At 40.1% G+C, this 25,611-nt stretch overlaps 1 protein-coding gene across 7 annotated transcripts in view; it reads right to left on the bottom strand.

Moving 5' to 3' along the window:
• PHAF1 (phagophore assembly factor 1) overlaps positions 1–25,120 on the bottom strand; it is a 35,957-nt gene extending 10,837 nt beyond the window's left edge. For 4 of the 7 annotated variants that reach the window (XM_075510520.1, XM_075510521.1, XM_075510522.1 and 1 more), the window contains exons 1-8: positions 24,275–24,571; positions 19,286–19,368; positions 15,299–15,382; positions 10,376–10,419; positions 9,989–10,068; positions 5,370–5,464; positions 2,550–2,647; positions 1,210–1,322 (exon numbers count right to left, since the gene is read on the bottom strand). In XM_075510520.1, coding sequence (XP_075366635.1) covers positions 1,210–1,322; positions 2,550–2,647; positions 5,370–5,464; positions 9,989–10,068; positions 10,376–10,419; positions 15,299–15,382; positions 19,286–19,368; positions 24,275–24,338 — 661 coding nt within the window. In that variant the 5' untranslated portion in view covers positions 24,339–24,571. The other 3 variants (XM_075510518.1, XM_075510519.1, XM_075510517.1) reach the window with 3 other exon arrangements.
• Positions 25,121–25,611: the final 491 nt, after the last annotated feature.

The following is a 25,611-nucleotide window of genomic DNA, read 5'->3' as shown; positions in this document are numbered from 1 at the left end:
TAATACACTTGCAGAGAAACTTGTGCTAGAACAGGTGTGTAATATGTTCTACAAAGGAGTTTCTGCAAACTTTAGCAAGACAAGAACAGCACATGTCCAGACTGCCTCTCTGCAAGTTTTAGTCTGAACAGCAGTAATATATTTTAATAATTATTTTATTCATTGACATTTCCTTTAAGCTGCATATGTATATTTTTAACTTGACACTCTACCTTAGAAGTGTCCAATTTCTCAAAATCATTTATATTATTATGATGTTATAGCTAACTCCTTCCCTAGTACACGAGGGTATATGTGCCCTGTCCTAGGCAGCTCTCCATTATCTTCCTCTGTAAAGAGAGAAGCAAAGTAACTTGAAAACATCTGCTCCATTTTATTAATAATTTTTTATTCTTCATCTTAAGTTTTCTGCTTTTTAAGTTTTGCATATTGGGAATGTATTCCAAGTGTTTTCTCAATATACGTACAGCTAGTAATCAGAAGAGGTTAAAAGCCGAGCCTGCTAATGAAAATTGTTAAAAACATCTCAGTATTTTTTCTTAAAAACTTTGTCAAGTCTCAAGTTACGGTGACTGAACAAGGCTCCTTTGCAGTGATCACATCTTTCCCTAATTTCTAAGCCCCCGTCCCCCTCTCTGAAAGCACACACAAGAGGAAGGTATTCATCAGCCTCTGACACTTTCAGTGCTGTCTCCTACGGCAAATGAAAACAGAATTGAATTTAAAGTGCGGTCTAAGGCTGCAGCATTTATGTAGTCTCTTGCTGGCATTTTTAAAAGCCTTTCAGAATTAATCACAAAAATGTCAACATTATACAGCTCTCTAGAATCTCAGAAAAAGCACATGTACATAAGGTTTCTTGATTTCTTATGTTTTTTTTTCAGTGAGGTAGTTGAATCTGTTTTATTCTACATATACACCTGGAGAATACTTCCATTTCTGCAAACAGACTCTAAGGACTTGGAACTACAGAGGACACTGCTACAGTCCTCTGTGATTTCTCCAGGGCCAGGGAAATGCAGCAGCAGGCAGACTCACCTTCACAGGGTTTCTACTGGGTTTTGTTTCCAATAGTTCAAAGTAAGAGATACAGAACACTTTGAAATCACCTGTAAAATCACCACGAATAACCTATGCTTAATTTATACAGGCTTATCCCTCTTTTCCTGAGGAAAGAAACCAGTTCAATGTTCTGAGTGTCACTAATACCTGCAGTGAGTAGGCGAAGCCGTAAACCTGAGGGTCCAGTTCCATCTCTCAGAACATCAACATTCTCAGCATACACATTACCAAGGAAACAGCTGAGGGGCATCAAAGGAGCCCTGAAACCAATCATATAAAAAAAATGGGCATAGGAATTGCTTAATCTTCAAATTTTCCATTAACAAGTTGGTACCAGTTCACTGAAACAGAGCATGTTAATTGTGACAAAGCTGCATTTAACTCAGACTGAAGATTAAAAGTTATATTAAAGACAATGATCAGAAAGCCTGGGGAAAAAGGAAGAGGAACAAGGCAGCACTCAAATGCAGGACCTTTACTACTAATGAAACAAACAGCAAGTTTCAAAGAATCCAGAAATTGCAGAAACTGTATCTAGCCTTTGGATACCTCCTATGAGGACGTATCATTTCAGACTTCTCTCAGGGAAAATAGAAGTTGTACAGTTTTTAAAGATACCTACTCCTTGAACTAGGCATATCACCCAAATGCAGCAGAAAAGCCTTCTCTGTGATGCTCTCACTGCTCTTGGGAAGGTACTCCATAGCCCAGAATATGAATTCAGCTTGTGCAGGTAAACCAAAACAATTGTTCTGCTTTACTGGGACAGCTCTCCTTTTAATTCAATTACAATAATATTTGAGAAAATTGTAACAGCCCCAAGAAAAATATTTTCAAAGGAAGGGCTGTGTTAGTTTGTACACGCTCTGTAAAATTCACTTTTCTTATGTGAATTTCTCCTCTGTGTGAATGACATGAGCTAAAAGTCAGGCTTTGAGTTCTCATGCACACCAGATGCGACAATTAGTGCTTTCACTAAAGTCCACCACACCACAGATGGGCACAGACAACAGCGGTTTTCTGAAGTGCACTTATTTCTAATCAGGAGACAATGTCTGCATAAACAAGGTTCCCTCCCTTCTAAGCAGTAATCCACAGATGTGTTAATCTCCTAGCAATAAACCACAACTATCTCTGCAAAAACTACCACCTTATCAGTTTGGGTATTTATAAGACAAAAGGAAGAATTTACAGAAGTCCTTTCAATTTTTCCTTGAGTAAGAAACCCCAGGAACAATGTTGAGCCAAGCTGATTTTATAGCAACGTAAATCAAACCAACATTTGCTTATAAGGTCTGAGGACAACACCTATGGAAATTTGAAAGAGGTTGGTATCTAAAGGCATTCTGCACACTACCAAATTCATAAGACCCAAACTGAACTAAAAGAAGTGTATGATTATATTTTAGCATTCACAAAACCCTAAATAAATGAGGAAGAAAAAGTATATTTTAAATGATCAAAACAGCATGACCAGCTGTACATACTTGGTATCCTGCAAACTGTTTCCGTTGTAGATGTACATACGTTTCACAGTCGCACCATGTGGAATTTGCAGAGAGGCTAGACCATGGGCAAAGTTAGGCTGTGGATATACGAAAATCATTCTTGTTACATGACACACTGGACACTTCAGGTCAAAGTTATAAATTACATTAGAAATACAGTATATGCTTACCAATTCAGATAAGTCTCTAGCCAAAGACAAGGGGGAAAAACAACAAAAATCCCTTCTTGATGGTGTTCCTTTACATTACACCACTCCTGGATTCCCAAGCCGAGGTGAAATGCTCACTATGTTTATCCACCAAAAGATGGCACTAGTCTGACAACTAGCCATGGTGTGTACTGAGCATTCAAGTTTTCTTGGCTTGATCACTGGCAACTAGCAATATGAAAGTATTTCTACTGATACGCTGTATTTAAGTTCTAAGAAATCGGCTATCTTGAAGGTAGAACTGCTTTTTTCTCCCCCACTGCATTAATTTCAGCTTTTTAAGATTTTTGTTTGTTTGTAAAATGCCTTTATCTGATGAACAGATTCTCACTCCTTAAATAGATTTTGCGCTCTCCTTATCACCACATTCTTACACATATTGCTTTGACAGGGATTTTGAGTGTTCTCATCAAATAGAAAGCATGTTAAGGAAATCTCATTCATTTTTCTAGTGCAGTAAGAGCCTATTTCTTTCAACTCTGAAGACCTTCTTCAAGACTGTCAACATACTTTGCTGGCACTGAACAGAAAAGAAACTAACTTTGTCACAAGCAGTCAAGAAAACCAAGATGCACAATATGCAAACTATTATCCTGGTCTACTTCAGCGGACATCACAAAGTAAACACAAAAAATTATTCTTAGGAAAAAAAAAATTAACCCAGAGCAATGACTTTTACTGGTGTAGGTATTTAGAAGGGAACCTCCATTACTTAGCAAATCTAGAGATGCCCTGATTTCAATCCTCTTTCTGAATTTGCCTAGAACATGAATGCCTCAAAACACAACCTTCTAAAGTAGTCAGACTTTAGATTACTTTTTAACGTACTTACGCCTTAGCAACAGAGAAATCTTCTCTAGAGCCATGGAAGTGCCTGGGCCATATATGCCTCATTTCTTAGCAGAAACAGTGAGTAGGTTTTCATGTTCTCCTCACCTGCAATTTGTTACCAGCTATATAAAAACCCCAAATTTTTCTTCAGAGCTTTTTCATTTCCATAAGCAGAGATTACACTGCTTTGCTAACTAGTTTAGCATTCCTAGATGATCCTCTCTGAACTTGAAAGATTTTGACATCTTCAAATTTCATCTCACTCTTCAGTCTTTCCTAACGTTCCTTCCTGAAAGGATCCACAAATAGTCGTCTTCCCTGTGGACTGTTTCATACTACTTTGTATTCTAAACTATCCCATTTCTACCCAATTATAATCCTGGGGAGAATTCTGTCTTTCACTCTGTGCAAACAACATTTTACTAACCTCATTTGAACAACCGGATGAAAGACTTTGTGAATGCAAAATTATTTTCTCTGCTGTTCCGGCAGCTATGAAGAACTGTATCATCCCCGAGGACCACACTACGTCCCTCTCAAAGCATATTCGCACCAAGCATTCTAACTACCCCTAATTATTTTCTTAGTTAACTGAACCACGTACCAAAACAAGACACACAGATGCAATGGCTAAAATTGATTCTAGCAGTTTTATTTTAACATCTTTTAGTTTTAGGTAGTCCTGCAAGGAGCAGGGAGTTGGACTTGATAATCCTTATGGGTCCCTTCCAACTTGAGATATTCTATGATCTTTTCAAATCTTCAGAATAACAAGTGATTTTCTTAGCAGTTCAGCCATTTAATTCATAAATGCCCTGAGAACTCTTGCATGAAAAGCAACTACTCTTTGTTGGGACATTCTTTCGGTTTGGCTTATTATGTTTCTTCCAGTATACCTTCCAGTATTTCTGAAACCTAACTGACCTTCACTACTGCTAAATAGTAACTTCCCCTGGTTACCCCCTGCTCTCTCACATGTCAAAACACAACTACTAAAGTACTAGGCTGTGACATAAAAGCATGTGTCGTCATGTTGGCTGATTTCTCCCACTTCGTTTTGGGTCTTTAGATGCTCCTTGTTATTTTAATACCATACAGTATGCATTGTTTTTAACCGATAAACCTAGATAATACAACTGAGAGTGTTTCCATCCTCACACAAAACAAGTTATACACACATTTTTGTTAATATAGGTGGATATCACTGATCTTGTTTCCACTATAGACAGTGATTTCCAACTCAGTTCAGGGAACACAGTAATACATTCAATTATTCAGTAACTAATCCGAACATCTGGTGAATATGCAAACAGGCATTACAAGTAAAGCTCATTCATTTGGCTTTCTAAAAGCACTCATACTGAAGGACACTTAAGATGAAAATGTATTTTATGAACTCTATCCTAGTTTAGTTGCGTAATCACTTTGATGAGATTCAAAAATATCTGATAAAAGAACAGCCTTCTAGTAGATTGCTTAATATTTATTTATTTGCATAGACAGCGCTCATATTTTTAGAAGACACTTTCCAACAACAGAATTGCTAGTCCCAGTTCATGATGCAAGCAAAACCTCTAAGCATATGCCTTCTGCTAAAAGGAAGAAAATTTTTAACTTCAAAGTGATTACAGAGCATGAATAGGAGCACAACTGAGGAGTTAAATTCCTTCCAAATTACTGGTTTCTTTTGCTTGCAGGAAAGACATGCTGTAGGTGATATTTTGCAAGTACCATAGAGGCAAAAAGAATTATTGCTGACCTCGTACTTCGGAGTTTCAGTCCAGGAGTCTAACTGAAAAGAAAATGACAGTCCTCTGAAATTGAGGTGAAAGAGTTGCTCAGCTGAATTATACACTAAAAGGGAAAAGAAAGTAAAAACAGAGTTACCAAAATAAACTAAAGAATTCTCCAGTTCAGATCTAAAAGCACTTTCATCACCTCAATGAATTTACTATATCTTAAAATGCAGGAAGAACACAATTACACAGGACAATAATAGTTTTGCTTTTGATTTGTTGCAGTAGAAACATAGCAATAAGAGAAACCTTAGATTCATTAAGTAAGAGTTGCCTATGTAAGCCTGTAGGCACTAACCTATCCCTAATGAAACAGTATGACACAATAAATTATACCTTAATATCCCTAAAGTAGTTTAAACAGCTACTATTAGTACAAAACAATTTGTTCATTGTTATGTGAAACACTTGTACAATATTAACCAGAAAGTCTTTGACAGATGTGCCCAGAATGCTGATAAATTCATATTTCACACCACCGGGAAGCACGTTCCCGAGTAGGAGCTCACAGGTACCTCCCTGCCACTTCCACCTCTCCTCCACAAGAGGAGCTTCCTCTTCCATGCCCCATGAAGGAAATACTTCAGACACACAGGTCCTAGGCCATTTACAGTGATAATTAAAAACAGTATCACCAGAAACACCAGCTGATTGGTCAGCTTTTACGAAGAGCAGTAATAAATTAGAACATGCACAGACTTCCAGCTGTCATCACGTCACGAGATGGCCCAATTTATTGCAATAAATTGCACATCATCAACTATAAACAACAATAAAAGTCATCCCAGTAGTTACTGTAACAAGACATACTGTTTTATGAGACTATAGAAAGTTTAAAAATAATCCCAGGAGACTGGGAGCTTGGGAATAATTTTGGGACTGACGCTACGAAATTTCAACCTGTGCCTGGTAGCTGCTGGGGGGAACATAATGTTCTTCTAACACACAGAAGCTGGTTCATTTACAAAACAGTTTGAAAATGGCAGAGGCAAAAAACAATAAAGAAACACTCCAACAAGAGAAGCTGCTTTCTTCCACTTTACCAAAGGAAATTGGTTCAATACTCTCTTTTTCTCTTACAATTTTATATTCAAGACGACACAGCATAGAGAGAAAATGCATATTCCCCCCCAACCCTCCACACACACACACAAAGTGCCTTTCAAATGTTCAACTTGAGACATGTCACAAGATATCTGGACAATGCCAGACCGCCCAGGATAGAAAAATAATAGTTGAGCAATAAGCATTAAGCTTTCAAAAGTCATCATTTGCCTTTTCTGCAGAATGTGCTGGTTAAGAGCATTTTCCCTGCTTGTCACTCAAAGGAAAACGTGTGGGGAAGAGGGAAATGTTTTGATTTGCAGGAAAATGACACAAATCTTTCTCATGTGATAAATTATGATGCATCTTTTCCAAAGCCCACAGCCAGCTGGAGAAGTGTTTTTCCCCTAGTCACGCCAAGTGTGATATCTGATTATATAAATCACATCAGTTCCCATCCCCTGCAATGTTTGTTGATGTTTAGGCTTAAAGGGCAAGGAATGTTTTTATCCTGAAGAAGTTCTCTCATGTCTCCTTCAAGATCGTATGTCACAACCGCATGACTGGACAAAGCCTTTTTTTTTTTTTTTTTTTTTTTTAATTTATTTACTACACAGATACCCCGCAGAATAATTCCATTCAAAATTGCTGATAGAAGCAAAAAGACTGCTTCTTTGCTGCTGCACTCTGGGTGAAGGAAGGGGTGAGAGTCTGCCTTCCAGGAAAGCAGAAGAGTGTTCCCAGCTGGAACCCATTTCTGTCGAGCAGGACAGGACAAAGCCACTGACACCAGCCAGCCTGCAGAACAGACACAGTCCTGATAAAAGCAGAGGCAGATCCAGAAGTTGGGTCTTCCTGGTATCAAACAAAACTCTTCTGGAACCCTAGGGGAGCTTGGGCAACCTGTGAAGTCTCGAGAGTTACAGAGCTAGAAGACAGGATCTCCCCCCATCAAGGTCACTGTGGCAGGAGGAAAGGATGTTTTTTTCTTCTACCTTATGACTTCAGTTCAATCCTACAGCCCTTATCCATGCTGAATGGCACTTCGGCAAACAGCCACATCCACGAGGACTCAGAACAGGATGTGATTTCAACAGGACCACTGGCCAAGAGCAAGCACTCCCCAGCAGGAGGTCAGGTCAGAGAATAGTGGAAATGTGGGATAAAATCTTGGCTTGGATGAAGCTATTAACCTCCAAAGTGGTCATATTCCAGTCAGCCCCATGACAAAGATACTACAATGTTTCAAACTAACATTAGCCAAAAAGTAATGAAGCTGGTTGCAATTTTCCTGATGACTCTTCCTTTTTAAAACCACTGATTTGGCAAAACCAAAACTGCTCACTGAAGGTCAGTTTCAACACAAAACCGTTGCTAACCTTTTGAAATATGTTTTGAAACTACCACTGTATCTTGTTGCAGGAAAGTTCTGCTGCAACCACCTTGGTTTTTAGTGAAAGACAACATTTTGTTTGAAATTCTAGTGGAGGTTAACACAGAGATAAACAACAAAATACTTTTAAACTTAAAGGACTTGCACTGGGGTTTTGGAGGAGTATTGGTACAGAGAAGAAAAGGGATGGTTATGTCATACTTTCATTCATGGAAACTGACATTTGGTACTTTGGTCACATTAAGAGAAAGGTTTCTCTTCCCCCCTTTCTCTCCACACCCCAGCTCCAATTTTTGTGGGACATGAAAACACCATCATCATCCCTCCCACATGCTGAAAACCATTCTGGTTTTTTGTCTTTTCTGTTTCAGAAAACAAAGAAAAAAGGAGTTATCAAAAACTTGCACTGCATGATACAGTTCAAACTGTTTATGACAGGCAGCTTAATATAGAGCATTTACTTCTGCTAAGTAGGCTGTTAATGGAAAATACTGAATTTCCAGTGAGGAAACGGAATAATCAAATGCACTAGTGAAATGGTAATAGAGGCCAACATTTCAATAAATACATTTTCATATCTACCTGTCATTGGATGAAAAGATGTTATGAAAAACTATCACCAGGTTAAGCAAGTGTGCAAGATTTCTTAATTGAATATGATAGGTGCCCAAGATCTGGCAAATTCAGCACGAGGACACATGGTGCCAGGCTATGCTTTTAAGTGCTTACATACAATTTAATGCAGTAATAAAACATGCTATTGGTATCATAAGCAATGCTTACAGCTGGGTATTTATTTTTATCATTCATAGTATCACAATTTTGCAAGCAATTCTCCTCTAAATATTTGCAAATAAACCATTGTCACAGAACAAGCTAAAGTTATAAACAGTTTTGTACATACTATTTCCATAATAGCTAACTATAGTTCTCAGAGTTTCTGCCTAAAAGGAAATGTTAAGATCATGACCAAAGTGAAATTTAAAAAGGCTGATTCTGGTCCTTGGAGTATTATGGCTAGAAATCCTCCAAGCTTCATTTATCTCAATCTGATATTCATCTACTACAGCAGGCTTTTATGCGATGATATTACTTTAGCCACATGACCCTCCACAGTTAATAAATCCTGTTCTGTAATGTGCAAGAGATTGTCTGCAGAGAACAGAGACAAAGACTGGATATGCAATCGCCATCAATCACAAAGAACGCTAGCCTATTTGGGATCAGCCTGCCTACTGCAAATGGACTCGGTTAAGCTAAAAATAGAAAACGATGCTCTAAAAAGGGTATCTTGCCTATACGGAGTTAATCTTCTTTCTTGTTATGCGAGTTTGTGGCTCCATTTCTTGAAGGTTCCTGAGCAGTTTAATTATAAAATACCCTCTTCAAAGTTTCACCACTGGCTTATTTTCATCACCTAACAAACCCCTGAAATACACTCTCCATTTTCATATGTAAACAAGTTAGCCTTTTTCCTGCTACAGAGGTGGTGAACAGCCAAGTAGCTGTGCAAGAGTCAGAGTGGGTTCAGCCAGGTTAAACAGACTTGTCCTGGTTCTGGTCATGCTGCACGTAGGCTGACTTCACACCTCCCCAGTGCTCCCGCTAACAGGAAGGAGGCACAGGGAGATGCAAGCCAGTTATACACAGGCTCACACTTGATCCTGCCCTAACAGGGGTATAGCCACATTCTCAGAGCATGGAGCCTGAGCGTACAGTCTTGGCTGGCTCCACACACAGATCAGCTCAAATGTCTGGATGTTCATGGTATACTTAATCCCTAAAGACACTTGAGAACTGACCATGCATAAGAATGTGTAAAAACAACAGCATCAACAACAAAGCTCACAATTTTCTGGTACTGGCAGTTCAAAACAGTAATGATACCTGAATATGTATCATACCATTCTGTGTCAGTGACTCTCTGCCTCGCCATTTCACTTAAAGAACGTCACAATTGAACTTACAGTACATTTTACATGATATCCCAACTATAAGAATACGACCATTCTGGAACACAGCTTCAGATCATTTGACAACAGAAGTGTCTACACACTTCTCTAGGCAGACATACAGGAAAGACTTCCTCGAAAGAAGTCTGTCAATCTAGGTATGCTTCTGATTCTCAGAAATACTTCGGCTTACCTCCTGGATGCGTTGCTCCAAATGACTGATCAATTTGTTCTATGGTTGGAGCAATTGCCTGAGAGTTAAAATGGACACCACTGAAAAAGAAAACAAAATGAATCTGCATTAAGAATATTGAATGGATGCTACAAACATTTAGCAATGGCAATACCACATTTAAACTGGAAGAAGTCTCCAAGACTGAAGGAAAGAGTAAACTGGTAATTTAACCAGGTGCTATGTTCAAGAACAGATAGTTATCTACATTCTTTTTTGACAGTTATTTTGGTTTTTTAACAAGAAAGATTGAAAAAAATGAATTCAGGATTTAAAAAAAAAAAAAAAAAGGAGAGAAACCAGTCACTGTAATCAAGAAGAAATCATGGGAGGTCTTAAATCACTTACCAATATTTTAACTTCACCTTAGTCAAGTCATAAACTTCAATCACCTGAAACACAGGAAACGGAAACATTACCATACTTCACACATTTGCGAATCATTACAGAGGCAAATTCCCATCAAAAGGCAAGACTAGCTAGTGCTGCTCACTCCCCTCCTTAACAGAACTCTGCTAGAATAAATCACATTGACAGAGACAAAACTCTGAAAACTGACTCGGCAACTGTGCATCTGAAACAAGTACTGAAGAACAGCTATGGGTTCAGTACAGCACCTCCAGATCCCATGTAAACCAGCACTGACCTGCAGGAAGTAATCTTTTCACTAATACATCAGCATCCTGATTTCTAAAAAGATTACTCTTAAGCAAGTTCAAAGGAAAGTAATAGCAAAGGTTAGCTAGTTAGCGAATCCTCTAATGAATGTCAAACGGTAGGCCATTCCTTGGGTTGCTCTTATTACCCTGAAGAATGCCTGCGCAGGGTAGTAAGTCCTAGCACTGACTGCACTGTTCTAACTTTCCAACTCCTTCTAAAGTAAAAGATGAAGACAGGAGGACTAAGTAGTAGTATTCCATTTCAATACTACATAAAAAGACATTTAGCAATCTGTCCAAGCATTACAGAAGGTAAGCAGAAGAGCAGCCCACAAAGAATCAGACTAAGCCATAACACCTAGTTCTGATATTTATTAAATATTTTAGACCTTATTGAATAGTCCAAGGAGCTCCCCTCTCCGCAGATAATATTACATATGGATCCTTTGTTCTGAATACATTACTGCAAATGTGCATCTGAGATTGATTTAACATGATTTTTATGTGACCATTACTGGATCTTGAGGCCAGACTGGGCTTTAAGCAGATCATTTTTGGCAAGTAACCATGGTCAAACACAAGATTCTTCCACCCTACATATGTGTTCCTGTGTCAGCAGGAAAAGGCAAATACGTAGAGCACACCATAACTGCTGTAAAGAAAAGGTAAAGCGCTTTTTATTGCTTTGTATAATCTTCCAACAAATCACTGGCAGATTTAGAAAGGACTCACTCTTCAGCTAGACAATAAAACAGAAGAATTGAATAAAGCAGAATTCCCCAGGGAGCTTGCTACCAAATGTGGCTTTAAAGCCTAAAAATATCACCAGCTAAGAAGGAAGTCTTGGTTTTGGGAGATGCCCAGCAAATAACCCTAAATAAAACAACTTGCAATGCTTAAACCACTATATATATATTTAAAAAAAAATAAAATAAAATCAACATTTAATGGTACACTGTTGACTCATAAAAAGTTGGAAGAGTTCTCTGAAGCACTTTGTTTGCTTGGGAAGCCCACACATTTCAGGATAAGTAACAAATGAACATTCTGGCAGAATCAACATACAGAAAAGCAAACAAATTTTTCTTCTTAATAAATATACTTTGAATTATGCTTCTTGGAAAAACCTGGTTATCCAGCATTTTAATTCAAATGCAGTTTGACACGTCCAGCTTTCCTTTACTACACAGCTTGTTAAAAACAAAGGCTACTTTTATGAAAAGGTAGGAATTATTTTACATTTTTTAGTGACCTTGCACATCTTTTTCTGGTGGGAAAAGTTCCTGAAAATAGCGTAAACCACCCCACACACAGATCTAGTTTTGCAGCAACTACCAGAGAGCATCAGGCACTCTCCTGACGTTCTGCTGTAACATGCTGCGGTGGTGGAAGACAAAAGGACAAGTCGAGCGAACAAGGAGCAGTGCACGAGGAATAGCACATTACACAAACGACGTCCCCCATGAGAGAAACGCTCTGACAGCAGCCAACATGCACCGATTTGCCATCGGCCCTCTTCCCATGATTCAGACAGATCTATTCATGTCACATTTCTTTTCACCAACAGCAGAGGAAGAAACAAGCGCAACTGAACAAAATTTAAAGGTAGTCAAAAGAGCTCATAAAAGTCATGAAAGGCATATATTGAAGAACCACTGCAACAGGCCATTGCACTAGAAAAGGATTTATTTTTTAAACTACAGAAGCTACACTGACAAAAGGATTAAAGTGATTCTATGTGCTGAGGAACAAAAACTGAGAAGACCAAGGACTATTCAGTGATGGGTTTACTACACAGCCAGAAGGCAGTTGGTTTAAATGAGTATAACCTGATGTTTTGTCACACTCACTGTTTTGATAAAAACTACTGTACTGAGTAAGACTCAAAAATGTTCCGGTATCTACTAACCAGCAATAACAGACTGACACTGTGAAATCTAACTCTTTCTCCACCTCAGAAGGAGCATGTGCGAGAGACCTTGTTGCTAAAATTCACAGCAGTGTTTTCAGAACCTGGTCCTGGATCTACTCTTTCACATTAGCAACATCTCCTGCAGTGCTTTGGCTACTGAAGGTAAGCTATGTACAAGCCTTCCTCCTCTTCCTGAAAAAAGGGAGGAAACTTTTTAGGAATATTGCTATGGCTTTACTCCTGCACCAGCTTCTTTGGGTCTGTCAAGACTTTCCATTTTGGTAGCCTGTATTTCAACCTCTTTTTCATAACCAAATCTAATAGCAAGTGTGTATTAAAAAATACAACACACAAAGCAAAGAAAAAAGGCATCCCGATTTTTCTGGTTTTGCTGCTGCTGAGCAACACTGAAAACACAGTCTCATACCATCTTAAAAACAGGCATTACTTATTCTACACCTACACTATTCTTTAACAAGTCCTGTTGCTCACTTCTGAACTGATCCCATAGAATTTCTTCTATGAAGCTTTCTGAACACTTTTACAAGTGGAAGTTTTCATAACATTGTATGCATTTACACAGCTTTACTCTTCATAGTTAAAACAAACAAATGAAAGGTATCACTAGACGACTGAACCACCACATACCAGAAGAGATTGGTCTTTTTTTTTTTTTTGAAACAAATCTAAAAACACATACCAGAAGAGTCTGTTTTTTCTATTTTTTCTTTAAAACAAATTTTAAAACACATTGTGGAGAAAGGCGAGAAGAAAAGCTCTTGCATAGTTCTTAGAACACTGGGTGTTGAAGTGACAAACTCAGCCCTTCAAAAACTGGAGATGAAGAGACATGGCATACACTAGTTACAGCACTTCAAAAACACTACAAGATTGTGACATTCCAAAAAACATCAGTAAGCAAGCCATGCCCTTGAAGTGATTATGTCAGGTTTGAGTTCAATCTCCTTAAGAATTAAATAAATTTTGGAAAGATTTCATAAAGCAGGCGTAGCTTACACTGATAAAGATCCATCTGACAAAGTGAATTTTCAAGATATTATCTTAAAAATTGTAAATTCATATATGCAATCTGAATAATTAAGTTCTAAATCTTGACAAAAATAAAAATCCCATTATTACAGAATGACTTCATGAACAGAAACTACCATAAGGCAGTTACAAACTGAAATCTGGCAAAAAAGTGCTCAGTTGTCCCCCATCTGAGCTCAATTTGAACTGAAAATTGTTCTTCAAAACATGTATTTTTATAGTTAATATAAAAGAGATTTTGAAAAAGAGAAATACAAACGTATCATGGTGTTACACATTACTACTAGAGAAATAAGTACTTCCAACAACTAATAATTTGGGTTGCTATTCAATGATTTTATATATACACATTTAAAGTATATGAAGAGCTCAAGTTTCAGCTGATAGCACACTGCTACACTCTGTAAGTCACTTTGGGGATAAAGCACTATGCTGACATTTTGGAGAGTGATGTTTTGCTGCTGGTTTTATTGGAGACATGAGTAAGGGGAACAAGGCTCCACCTACCACTATTCCAAAGCTTGGAAGTATGGATGTGAGCATAACATTCCATACTTACCTAAAGGGTAAGCATTCCATTTTTTAACATCACATTTAACCCCCCACTTCTGCTTTCAAATGTTAAATAGCACGGCAGTTAGATCAGAACACTCTCACCCAGTTAGCCAAATCAACACCTGAGCACTTCGGTTACACAGAAATTTATGCACGCCAGGTGAGAACCACACTGACAATGGTTCAGCATAGCTGGTCCTGCCAAAAGGACCACCCTGAATAACTAAGAAGTTACATATAGATATTTTAAATATTTCAATTAAGAAAGCTTTTCAAAATTTTGTACTGATCTAGTCATATCTCTACAGTCCCACAGTTGCTCATTTTGTATGGATGAAACATACCACTTTCGTAACAGATTTTTCACGAACATAAATGCCCTGGGAGGTTAGCGACCTTTTAGGCCTACCCTTTATTTTGCATCTTAACTACACAAAGCATCCTAGAGAGAGGCAGGTCAACACTTGGTCACCTAAAAGCACAGAAGCAGAATTGCTGGATTGAGGACTTTGATCGCAAGAATAAAAACTCATCCAGAACAAACTGAAGCCAGTGCAGGAGGCAGCTGCTCACAAGAGGCCTGAATGTGGCTTTCTGGGAGAAATCATGCACTCAGCCACACAAGTACCTTGTGAACCTAACTCAACTGAAAACTAAGAATAGGAGGAAGTAAGTTTACTTTCAAAAATAAAACAGCAGCACAAATAAAGGAACAGCCTGGGCAGAAAACAACACTGGTTTGCATTAACCAATGCTCTGATTTCAAATCCTAGGCTTAGCTTTAGTAACGGCCTTTTGCAACTTCTGCTGCAACTTGAGACAAGATGGGCAAGTGAGACCACACTGGACCATCATACTCCTATGGCACTCAGAGTCCCCAGTACAGTGTTAAAGTGTCTATTTCCTATAAACAAAGATTTAACCCCTAAACCAAAGAATGTTCATTATCACATATCAGTTCATTATCACAAGAGAGCACTATATATGGCAAACTGAATGCCTAAAAGAACCACATACTTATGCTCTGTTAAGTGTCAATATATCCTAGGGTTTTGGTTTGCATTGGTTTTGTTTGCAGGAAGGGTGTTTTATTACCTTAAGTCTCTGATTGAAAGCATCAAACAGCAGTTTGATTCCATCCTGAGTCAGGTTAAGGATGAGGTCGTGGCTAAGAGGTGACTGTAAAACAACAAAAAAAAAAGCTGTTAGGCTTTTGATTTCAAGGCTTCTTTGTTAAGATATATATCACTGTATAAGTATAAATTGGTTACTGTGGAAAACAGAACTGCCTCAGAAAATAACCACTTGTTCAACAAATAAGCATAACAAAAATACATTTGGCCAAACCTCTCAACCCCTTCAGTTTCCCTATGAAAGAGAAGTGCCTGTGTAAGATCTGCACCATGCAAGAACTCCCAAAAGGGTTGCTGTCCGTTACTTTAAGAGGGGTGGAAACAAACACCTTGAAAATTAACATTCCAAGTTTAGCATCAGAGACATCATGCAGGGACAGTCTGTTGCATTCTTGGCGCACAAAAACAATAGCCCATCTCACCAAACTCTCACATCAGAACCAAGCATACACTTGACAAAAAGACGGTGAAAGGGCTTTCCACTTCAAAAAAAATCAAAGAGTGTCACAGTCTTTTTCAGGCCTCAAAAGGAAGGCTTCAGACTCTTATGTTGTGAATTTAGGTTTCCTTAGTTACTGTGAATCATAACAACTAAAGGCTTAATTTGTAGTCTGCTGGAGTCAATAGGAGACATTCCACTGGCTTCACTGGTGTCTGTATAGGCTGTACGCCATCTCAGTCTGCTGCGACACCATGGAAGCTGCTCACTCCTGTACCAGTACAATCCATACGTACAGTCAGTTGGCCCTAATTCAGCTATTTGATTGTCTACCATCTAAAGCACATTTGCTTCAAAAAGCTCTACCGTCCACAACCATCTCCTCAGAGGAGAAAAAAAAAGGCTGAATGACAGGCAGGCAGCAATATTCATGTCCTACTATTGCACCAAGCGGTTATCTAGCAAAAGACAGAATGGGGATGGGACATCTGGGGCACATACAGGCTTCTACTGCAGGCAGCCACACCATACAGCCCTTTTTATGAATTAAGCATAAGCTATCTTAAAAACTGTTACTCTCCCCTTTGCTCTATTGGGAGAAGGTCTGTGTTTTGACTGTCAGAAGTCTAATTTTCATGCTAAATTTTCTCACCTCTTTATTCTCATGTCAGCACTGTCTTCTAGCCTGGATACTTTTTGTGCATTCTCACATGCCTCTCCCACCCCTTCCCAAACCATATATTTAAGTAATCAGACCCTAGACTTCACATCACTAAGTCAAAAAAAGCCACAGGGCTTTCAATCCCCTGTGATGCAGATTTCCCATTCCCCTTGATCACTCCAGTAGCTTTTCCTGAAGCAGGTTCAGTTCAAGCTTCTTGAACACGGGTGAGCTGGTATGTAAGCTGTCTTCTAAATGAAATCTTCACAGTGCCTCGCACAATGGCATCAATACTTCACTATTGCTGGCAAACTTTTACGATACTGTGTAGAATTTAAGCAGCACTGCAATATAGTCAAGAGCCTGAGATAAAAAGGTCTAACGTTGATCCTGATGGTCTTTTTTAAAATCCCTTACAAATCTAATTTAGAAAGGCTACCGATAGAGCAAAAAAACATGTATCATTGCATTTAAATATACCAACAGAGTCCTTCTGATACGGGTTATGCTCTGCATTTCACTGGTTTCTAAGCAGAATTTTCATAAGGTTATTCCAAGACTAATGAGAGCATTATAAGTACTTTTGAGTGGGTGGAAAAAAAACCAAACCAAACATCTGAGGAAAAGCTTGATAATTAGTACAGCAAATAGCTTCTGTTCTATGCTGGCATATTTTCTAATAGAAGAAAAGTTTCAAGGGTGCAAATTTAATTCATGTGACTTTTAATACACAAAATAGAACCTCAAGTATGAAAGATGATGCCAGGAAGCAACAGGAGGGTCCTTCCTGAAGGAAGCAACTCAGATGTGCAGTTACACTGCTAATCTACATAAAGCTGCAGGAAAAACTGTTATCACTGAACAATCCCATCGACACAAATCCAGAGGAGGCGGCTTAGGAAAACATAAAAAGGCAATTAAGTACCCCACTTAAACTGACCAAAAAGGAGTTAAAATTCTTTAGTCACAGAAAAGGGTTCATCAAGCTTTTTTGGCACAGTTTGGGCATCCCATTTATGTCAAGTTAAAAAGAGAGCTGTGGGTAGATCTAATTGCATTTAATTGTCATACAAATTTTTGAAAGGAAATACTACTTGCTGCTGGAGTTCCAGGATCAGAAATTCAGCACTTTAGATGCAACAACTTTAAATAACATTTGATCACTATGCTCAAAGGCATTATTTTAGAAAGCAAAGAGGAAAGACATGAAGGCTGTTCAGGTATAGTTTAGCTGGACAAAAGTCGTGCATGGCAAGTTTTATTTAAAGCTTTGAATCTTCTAAGAACTGCAGCAGCAGCTCTTTGTGCTCAGCTGCTAATGAAGCACATGATGTTCTGCACGAGGGTGAGGATATAGTCAACTGCAGGCCCTGAGTGGCATGTGGAAAAAGTTGCACCCATATCAGGCACTGAACTGGAATAATATACAGAAAAAAATATCATCAGCACAACTATTCCACGAAGTTGAGAACTTCTATTTTGTTGGACTATGCAGATGTTAAAAACATCTTTACATTTATTATAGTTTGGGGAGAAAAACTCTAACACACACACACACACACACACACACACACACACACACACCCCCCCCGACAGAATAAAAATTCAGTGTCAAGCACAATGTAGCTTTCCAAGGTCAAGCACAATGTAGCTTTCCAAGAGGCATAAAAAAACAAGCAGCGGTATACCTCGCTTTCTAGCACTGGACCACTAATCCTTCTGTGATTCTACAAACCTGAGAGGAATGGGAATCTCATCATTTATCTAAACAAACCTAGAAATAATTCTGTAATGCACTGTGGTAGGAAAAAATAAGAAACCTCCAAAGCATACAAAAAACAAGGAATGCATTCACTGCCAGACAGATGCTCCCATGCATTAAGTACAAGGAGCTAGATTTTCAGTTTGCAATTTAGTCATCATAAAACCCATAAATCTATATAATGTGAAACAAAAAAGGATAATTCATTTAATTACATGAAATATGTATCCATCAGTAAACGCCAGAGTCGAGCTTGTTCCTTAGCCATTCAGTATTCATCACAAATGCATGAGGCCTCAATCAGTATTTTGATACAAACTGATATGCTAGCAGACTTTGCCTTTTTCCCCTATGCAAAGATCTGTAATCTACAACATATGAGCATCATCTTCTGATTAACATGTATTTCACATAATACACATTTGGAGACTCGCAATCCTCCTTTGTCCCATCTCCTCTTCCCTTCCACTTCCTTCAAAGTAAAGGTAGATATCTAGCACATTCTATTTGATCTAGCAGAAAGGTTTCACTTCTAGTCCCCTTTTTGATGGAAGTCAAACATATTAGGAACTTAATGCTTAGTTATGAAGAATGATTAAAACATCTATAGCTGGTTTAAATTATTGCATCCCCTTTCTGCAGGCAAAATTGCAGATCCAGAGAGAAAGTGTGCAAGCCTTTTCAGGGGTTTCATCACCACTGAACCAAACAGAAAAGCAGAAAGTAATGAGTGATTCAGTACTTCAAAAATACTGCAATGCTTGACAATGATAATGGAAAAAGACTAGAATTAAATTATCCAACTAATTACAGAATATTTCCTTTCTTAAAGGAAAAACAGTATTACCCCACTACCGCATATACAAAACTGATACCCATTAAATCACTGCACTGAGGATTATTACACTTGACATGAAACTGTTATAAAAGCTACACCTCTGATGTGGTGGCAATAATTTGGTGTAATTCAATTTCAAGTAGCTCCACAATTCATACAATATGTACGTTAGCATGACACAGTATCAGTATACCCCCTAATGCCTTAATTCTGCGACATAGTGACCTGGCCAGACCATGCACTACTCACCTGCTCACTGTAGAGAACCTGGACGTTTTTGATAATGCGACAGTGTTTCTGAAGAATTGCTACAGCCTGAGCCAATGGCATTCCTGTAAATAAAAACAGTTGCATTTCTTCAGTTTGGAGACCAGCTAACAGTGTTTTTTAACAGAAAGGTTACAGATGAGGTAACAGTCATCACCAGCAAACAGTACATTACAACAGAAATGTATGCAATCAACAAATAACCCTACTTGACTCATGCTATCAGCACAGACCTGTTTTTTTGAAAGAGAAAAGTCACTGTTTATCTACCAGTTTGTTAGGCATATATCAAAGAAAAGTATCTCTAGCCACAAAATTAAACAGCAAAGTTCAGGCAGAAAAAGCACAGATCTTTCTACAATTCGTGCACAATTTCTTCTGCTTTTTGGGGCCAACAATCTGACAACTGATAAAACAGCCTATACCAAACTCCACTAGAGCTGGCTAGAGCACTCCTATACACATTCAATAGGCTCCTAGACCGCATTTTATGGCATACCCTTTATCAATCTTGATAAAGTACTCAGTAGTTGTACAAGATAGATACAAATACTAAAATGGAGCAATGATTCTCCTTAGACCTAACAGGCCACATTAGCTGCTGATACAGCTACATTTGTGTCAAGGAAGGAAACTTTATCTTCTCAGTTTACAGACAAGATAAACATACTAAACAATTTGGTTCAATTGAAATAATACACTTAACAGTCATTTACCCTCTAACACAATTTCAAGGGCTTTTTTTTTGTTGTGTTTTTTTTTCTTCAGTGTATATCTTATCTTTACAGCTATAAATTTTTGAAAGCAGAATGAAACAGCTGATTGTGCAGAAAGAATAGCACCACACCATCTCATCCTTTATCACACTTAAAACCTTTGTTGCCTTTCCAAATGAAATGTGATCGTGTTCCTGGACTCAAAGCAGGTATTTATAAAGAGAGGTTATGAGCTCATAATTGTGAAGTTTTATTTCCCTACTAATTGCTGCAAATAAATTTAGATTAGTTATCCAACATTTTATTTACACTCCTTGCCCCATTCTTCTCTATTTCCAGTTTTCAAACATTAAGAAAGTTGCCTCGATTAGGGAAAATTTACCTAAATAAAAGCGTAGATCCTGTGGTAACAGTGCCGGCATTCAAATTTTTAGTTACTAGCTATACCTCTCAAACTCAGACCGTACATCGTGTTCCAAAGCACCTTTTAGACATTACCTACAGTACCAAAGTGAGAAAACTCCCCCTCTCCATATATATCTCTCACACATCTGCCTAGATCACCATAGGTACTGCTTTAATGTAATACTAGCATAACACTAACAAAAAAAAAATTATTCTTTTCACTGTTGCACTAAACTACACGCCTGTCGCACCCATACATTGCAGCTTTTCTGCAATTATGAAATCAACTTTTAGCAAAACAGGCTTATAGATTAGAGCTATAGTGATTCAATTTGTAAATACCATATCCAACTGTTTCTGTGAAATTGTTTCGCACATTAGCCTGTAATCCTGAAAACAATTTTTTTTGCAGCTAGAAATTATACACCAGAAGACATAAAATCAAAAAGAATGGTTATTATTTTAATAATGGTAATGAAATTAAAATGCACAGAGTCACACAATAAAGCAGCACTGTTTCCTATTATCTAGGAAATAGCTGTTGCCTTGTAGTGTAACCAGCTGACTTTTTAAGACAGTTATTATGTGTTAGATAATATTTTCAAAATAGAAAAGAAACATAAATAACAGCAAGAATATAAGATCAAAGATGCTGCTGTGAAAGTTTCACATTTTTTAACCTAGTAAAAGCTATGATTCCAAAAAGAGTAAAGATGAGTTAAAAGTATGAAACCCATTTTCAAAGTCAGTATTTCTAGGAGACTTGCAGAGGTAAAGACCACGAGCTCTTTTAAAAAAAGAAGTGGCAAAGGCTCAAGCAAAGCCAGCAAACAAGCTGACAGATCTATACACTGACAGCAAGTGTCAGAAGTAGGTAACGTTTCGGTAAAAAAGCACGTGGTTAAAAGAAGTGCACACAAACATGAAGTGCAGTTTGTAGTCTGATGTAAACTGATGCAATCTTGGGTTGGTAAGTGTGCAAACAGATGGCTCATGTGACTCTCTTACTCAGAGCTTTCTCAAGCTGCAAGCAAATGGACATGGACCGATTTTGTTCAGTTTTCAGCAACTGAGAATCAAGCAGATTTTGCCATGCAGCTGCTTAGCAAAGCTATGATGAGCAACTTAAGATCTCCAGGAAGAGTTCACAGAACTGAAAACATGCGTGGAGGAGCCAGTATCCTCCCTTTGCCTCCATTAGCAGAGAGCCAAAGGAGGAGTAAAGAAACTGGGTTATTTTTCTCCACCCTTCTCACACACACACTCAACACCCCCTTTTCCTCAACATTCATCAGCCTTTGCAGTCAAAGAGGAAAACAAAGAATTCTTTTTTCCCCTGCTCATCAGTCAGGGGGAACGGGGAAGCAAACATGGTTTCCAGCACATCAGACAGTCAACCAAAGTGAACCATGGCAAATAACGCCCACAAAGATCAGTGCTAGGACTCTCCCATCACAAACTTTTCCCTTTCCTGGATTGATACAAGTGACACAAGACACTCCTCTCGCATAGGCTGGTCGTGAACATGGCTTAAAGCGTTAGGCTACGCTAAGACTATGTGTCTTGAAGGGGAGGGGGGGGTAGAGGAGTGAATAAAGATTAAAAGAGAAGAATACAAGAAAATTCAAGAGAAAATGAATCGTAACACATTAAATAAAGAGAAGTGAAACTTAGTAGAAAAAGAAAGTATAAAAAAATAAGAGAAATGCAAGTATACCTTAGAAATTATACATCTCAAACGCTAATAATACAGCTATAGGCACTTCAGAATAAGTATTTAATTGTTCTCCTTTAAAATGGCAGGAATGTAGCCCGAGAGGTGCAGTGACACAGGTATCTAATTGAACATAAAAACTCAGCCTCAGTTAAATTTTTTTATGCTCTGGTCACATACTGAGTCAACACTGGAGCCAGAAACAGAATCCAAAAACTCATGTAAAAAATTTTCCTGGCATTTCCCCTCAGTCATCTCCATTGTAGGCACAATACTGGAAGCCAGAGTCAGCAGCAGTTCAGGAATACTACCATTAGTTCTGCTAAGAGCGTATCTAAACAAACGATGAGTAGAATACTGCTGGCAGCGAGAATCCCATTTACCATAGTGCTTCCAACCTCGCTACCACTAAGACAGCTGAACCAGCTTTATCAGCAGGGACAACTTTCATACAATATCGCTAGCGCAGGATGAAGTTAAGTATCTTAATACCCAGTCAGCCTCCTGCTCTATACCAGCAGGTCATGCTAATTATATATTAGACATATCACATGGTGGCTATGTTTACTCCAAGAATTACAGCTGAGTTTCCTCCCTCTCACATCTATGCATGTGTGTGTGTGTGCACATAGACAGAGACACAGTATATAATTTTAACCATGAGATTGCATTAACAGGCTTCTTCAGGGGTTCTTGGGAAAATGAAAATAATTTTCTCTCTTCCCTTTTTTGCTTTCATAAGGAGAATGGGGGGAAGGCAGTACTATGTATTTATGAAGATTGTCAGGGTATATAATTCAGGATCATATTTCTTTTCAGGTAATACAGGCACTAAACAATCATGGAAGGTCACATAGAGCTGAGAGAGCACAGTAACACGTTAGCGGTATAAGGAGATCACCGAGTTTCCAAAGGGTGGGACCCTGAGGTACTATAATTAGCCTCGAAAAGCCATTCTAACACTCCCCTCCCTGTAACCATCAAGTTGTACTTGACTCTGAAGTCACAGCAGCATGAACAGCCCTTTGTGTTTGATGGGTTTCATATAAACACCACACAGCACCACTCCTTTGGTGTGACCCAAGTTCATGGCAGCTGTGTAACAGTCTTTTTAAGGAACAGTCTGTCCCCCTGCTGCCACAGGTGACAACAGCAGCAGCAGCGTAACTCAGGTTCTGGCAGATACAGATGGCTGCCACACAGAGCCCTGTTTACATTAGCCACACCACTACTACCATTAACTGTGCTTTAGGCAGAGCAACAGCAAAGATGGAAAACTGAGAGAAAGAGTCCAACGCTGATATCTCAAACAATCACTCAGAAAATGCGACAGCTACAGCCTTTTCTGACAGTTTTAAGGACTACCAATACCTGCTTGAAAACACAGGTCATCTGAAGAATCCATACCACCTGAGTTTCAAATGTGCATTTAAGTGCCCTAGGCTGAGCACCAGCCAAGTTTCCATCAGCTGGGGGAAAGTTCTTTCTCATTGCAGTAAATCGAGCAATGACCGGTAGGGAGGGACCTCTCAGAGAGATGAAAAATACAAATCACTGGGGGGAGAAATACTTGTTATCTAACCCTGAGAAAACCTCTCAAAAGTTTACTTTCTCCACTATAATGTCGCAAGCCAGCAACGACACAAAGAAATTGTGAAACTCAACTCATCTTTATGAAAGGTTTGTACAGAACAGCACAGTGTTTATGCTAAGTATTAGCGCACAGTTTAAGATGCTGGTATCACCTGACATATATTCAGGTGCCAGTCAGTACATCCACACCTCCTCTTTTAGGAGTTATTTAAAAAGATTACCAGTCTAAGATGGCAAGGCAAGACAAAACAAGGTAAACGAGTAGAAGAAAGCATACAAGCTGATAAACAAAGCACAACTCGGCGTGCAAAAGCTAAAGATGAGACTATACGCTACACAGGAATCCTTGAAGCTTGTACGTTAGTATTTTTAGCGATAGAGAAAGGTGAGCTTTGACTCTCTCTCTCCCTCTCTTGCAACTCCCTGAAAGCGTTGGGAGAAACCTTATGAGAGCCGGATCACGAGTGGACCCGAGTCACCCCGCTCACGCACACGGGGCCCCGGGGCAGCCAGGCGAGCTCCGAGGGGGGACGCAACACTTACCTAAGGTGAACTCCCATTGCTCGTTCCCCAGAGACCGCTCGGGCACCACCTCCAGATCTAGCATTGGCTCAGGTAGCGCGGAGGCCGCGGGCTGGCACGGCAGGTCACCCGGTCGCTGCGCCGGACCTCTGAGGGAAGCGGGAGGGAAGCTCGCAGCTGCGCCCCGGCCGCCCGCCGCCGGGCTGCCGCCGCCCCCGCGGGGACCGCCACCCCCAGCCCCGGGGGCAGCGCTGAGTCACGGCGGAGCACCCCGAGCCGGGCTGAGGGGCGAGCCCGGGCACCGCCACCACAGCAACCAGCTCCCTCCTCACCGCCTCACGCCCCGCTGTCTGCGCTCCCCCCCCCCCCCCCGCCCTGCCTGGGCCGGCCACCGAGCGCGGGTCAGCCGCTGCGCGCCCGCCCGCCCTCCCCAGGGCCGGGGAGCCGCCGCCTCGCCGCTCGGCCCGCACGTACGGACGGCGGCCCCCGCCCGCCGGGGGAGCGGAGTGGGGGGGCCACAGCCCCCTCCCCCCCGCGCTGCGGGGCTGCGACTCACCTCACTTGCGGCTGCTGAAAAAGTGCTTTGCAGCTGTCGTCAGGCGAGCCCGCGCGCGGGGCGGGGCGGAGGCCGGGGGCGGAGCCAGGGGAGGTGCGCCCCGCCCACAGACCGTGTGGGAGAGGAGAAGGTGTCGGCCTGGCGATGGGGAGACCGCGGTTCGAGTCCCGCCGCGGGAGCCTGAGGGCTGCCCTGGGGGCGGCGGGTACAGCTTTACTGCCACCTCCTGTCCTCGGCTGCAGACGCGTGTCAGACGTGCGACACAAGCCCTAGTGACACCGTGCCACAGCCCGCACGGTAAGCTCAGGATTAAAAAAAAAAAGCAAACCCAAACCAACCCAGTTGCATCCAGTTTTTCCGGTTGAAAGGCCAGGGTGGGGGACAAAGGCATGGGGGAAGGAGTTAAGGAGAAATTAGTCAGTGGCACGAGCAAAGTTACCGGAACAAGCTCAGGAGTGACTCAGTAAGGAAGAAAGTCGTAACGAGGTCACTGGCTTTGCAATGTTATTTGAGAAAACCGGGGGATCGCCACACAAGGGGCTGTGGTAGCCAAATCCTGAGCTTTTTTCCCTAAAGAAGTCCAACCTTTCCCCTGGCGTGGTGGTCACCATACAGGAACCTGCTTTGCTCAGACCCAGAAGACCCCAGGCGCAAGCAGCTGGCATCCACGCAATGAACGAAGGTAACAGAGCTCTCCCGAGACGCTGAGATGCTGCCACCCTCCCATGGCCGCCACCACCTCGGACACCCCATGGCAGACCATCACCCATTTTTACCGCAGAAATTTGATCCAGGATGAATG

The sequence above is a fragment of the Mycteria americana genome, chromosome 8, assembly GCF_035582795.1.
Source record: "Mycteria americana isolate JAX WOST 10 ecotype Jacksonville Zoo and Gardens chromosome 8, USCA_MyAme_1.0, whole genome shotgun sequence".
In the NCBI taxonomy this organism is placed as follows: domain Eukaryota; kingdom Metazoa; phylum Chordata; class Aves; order Ciconiiformes; family Ciconiidae; genus Mycteria; species Mycteria americana.
This window is presented reverse-complemented; position numbering and strand designations above follow the sequence as displayed.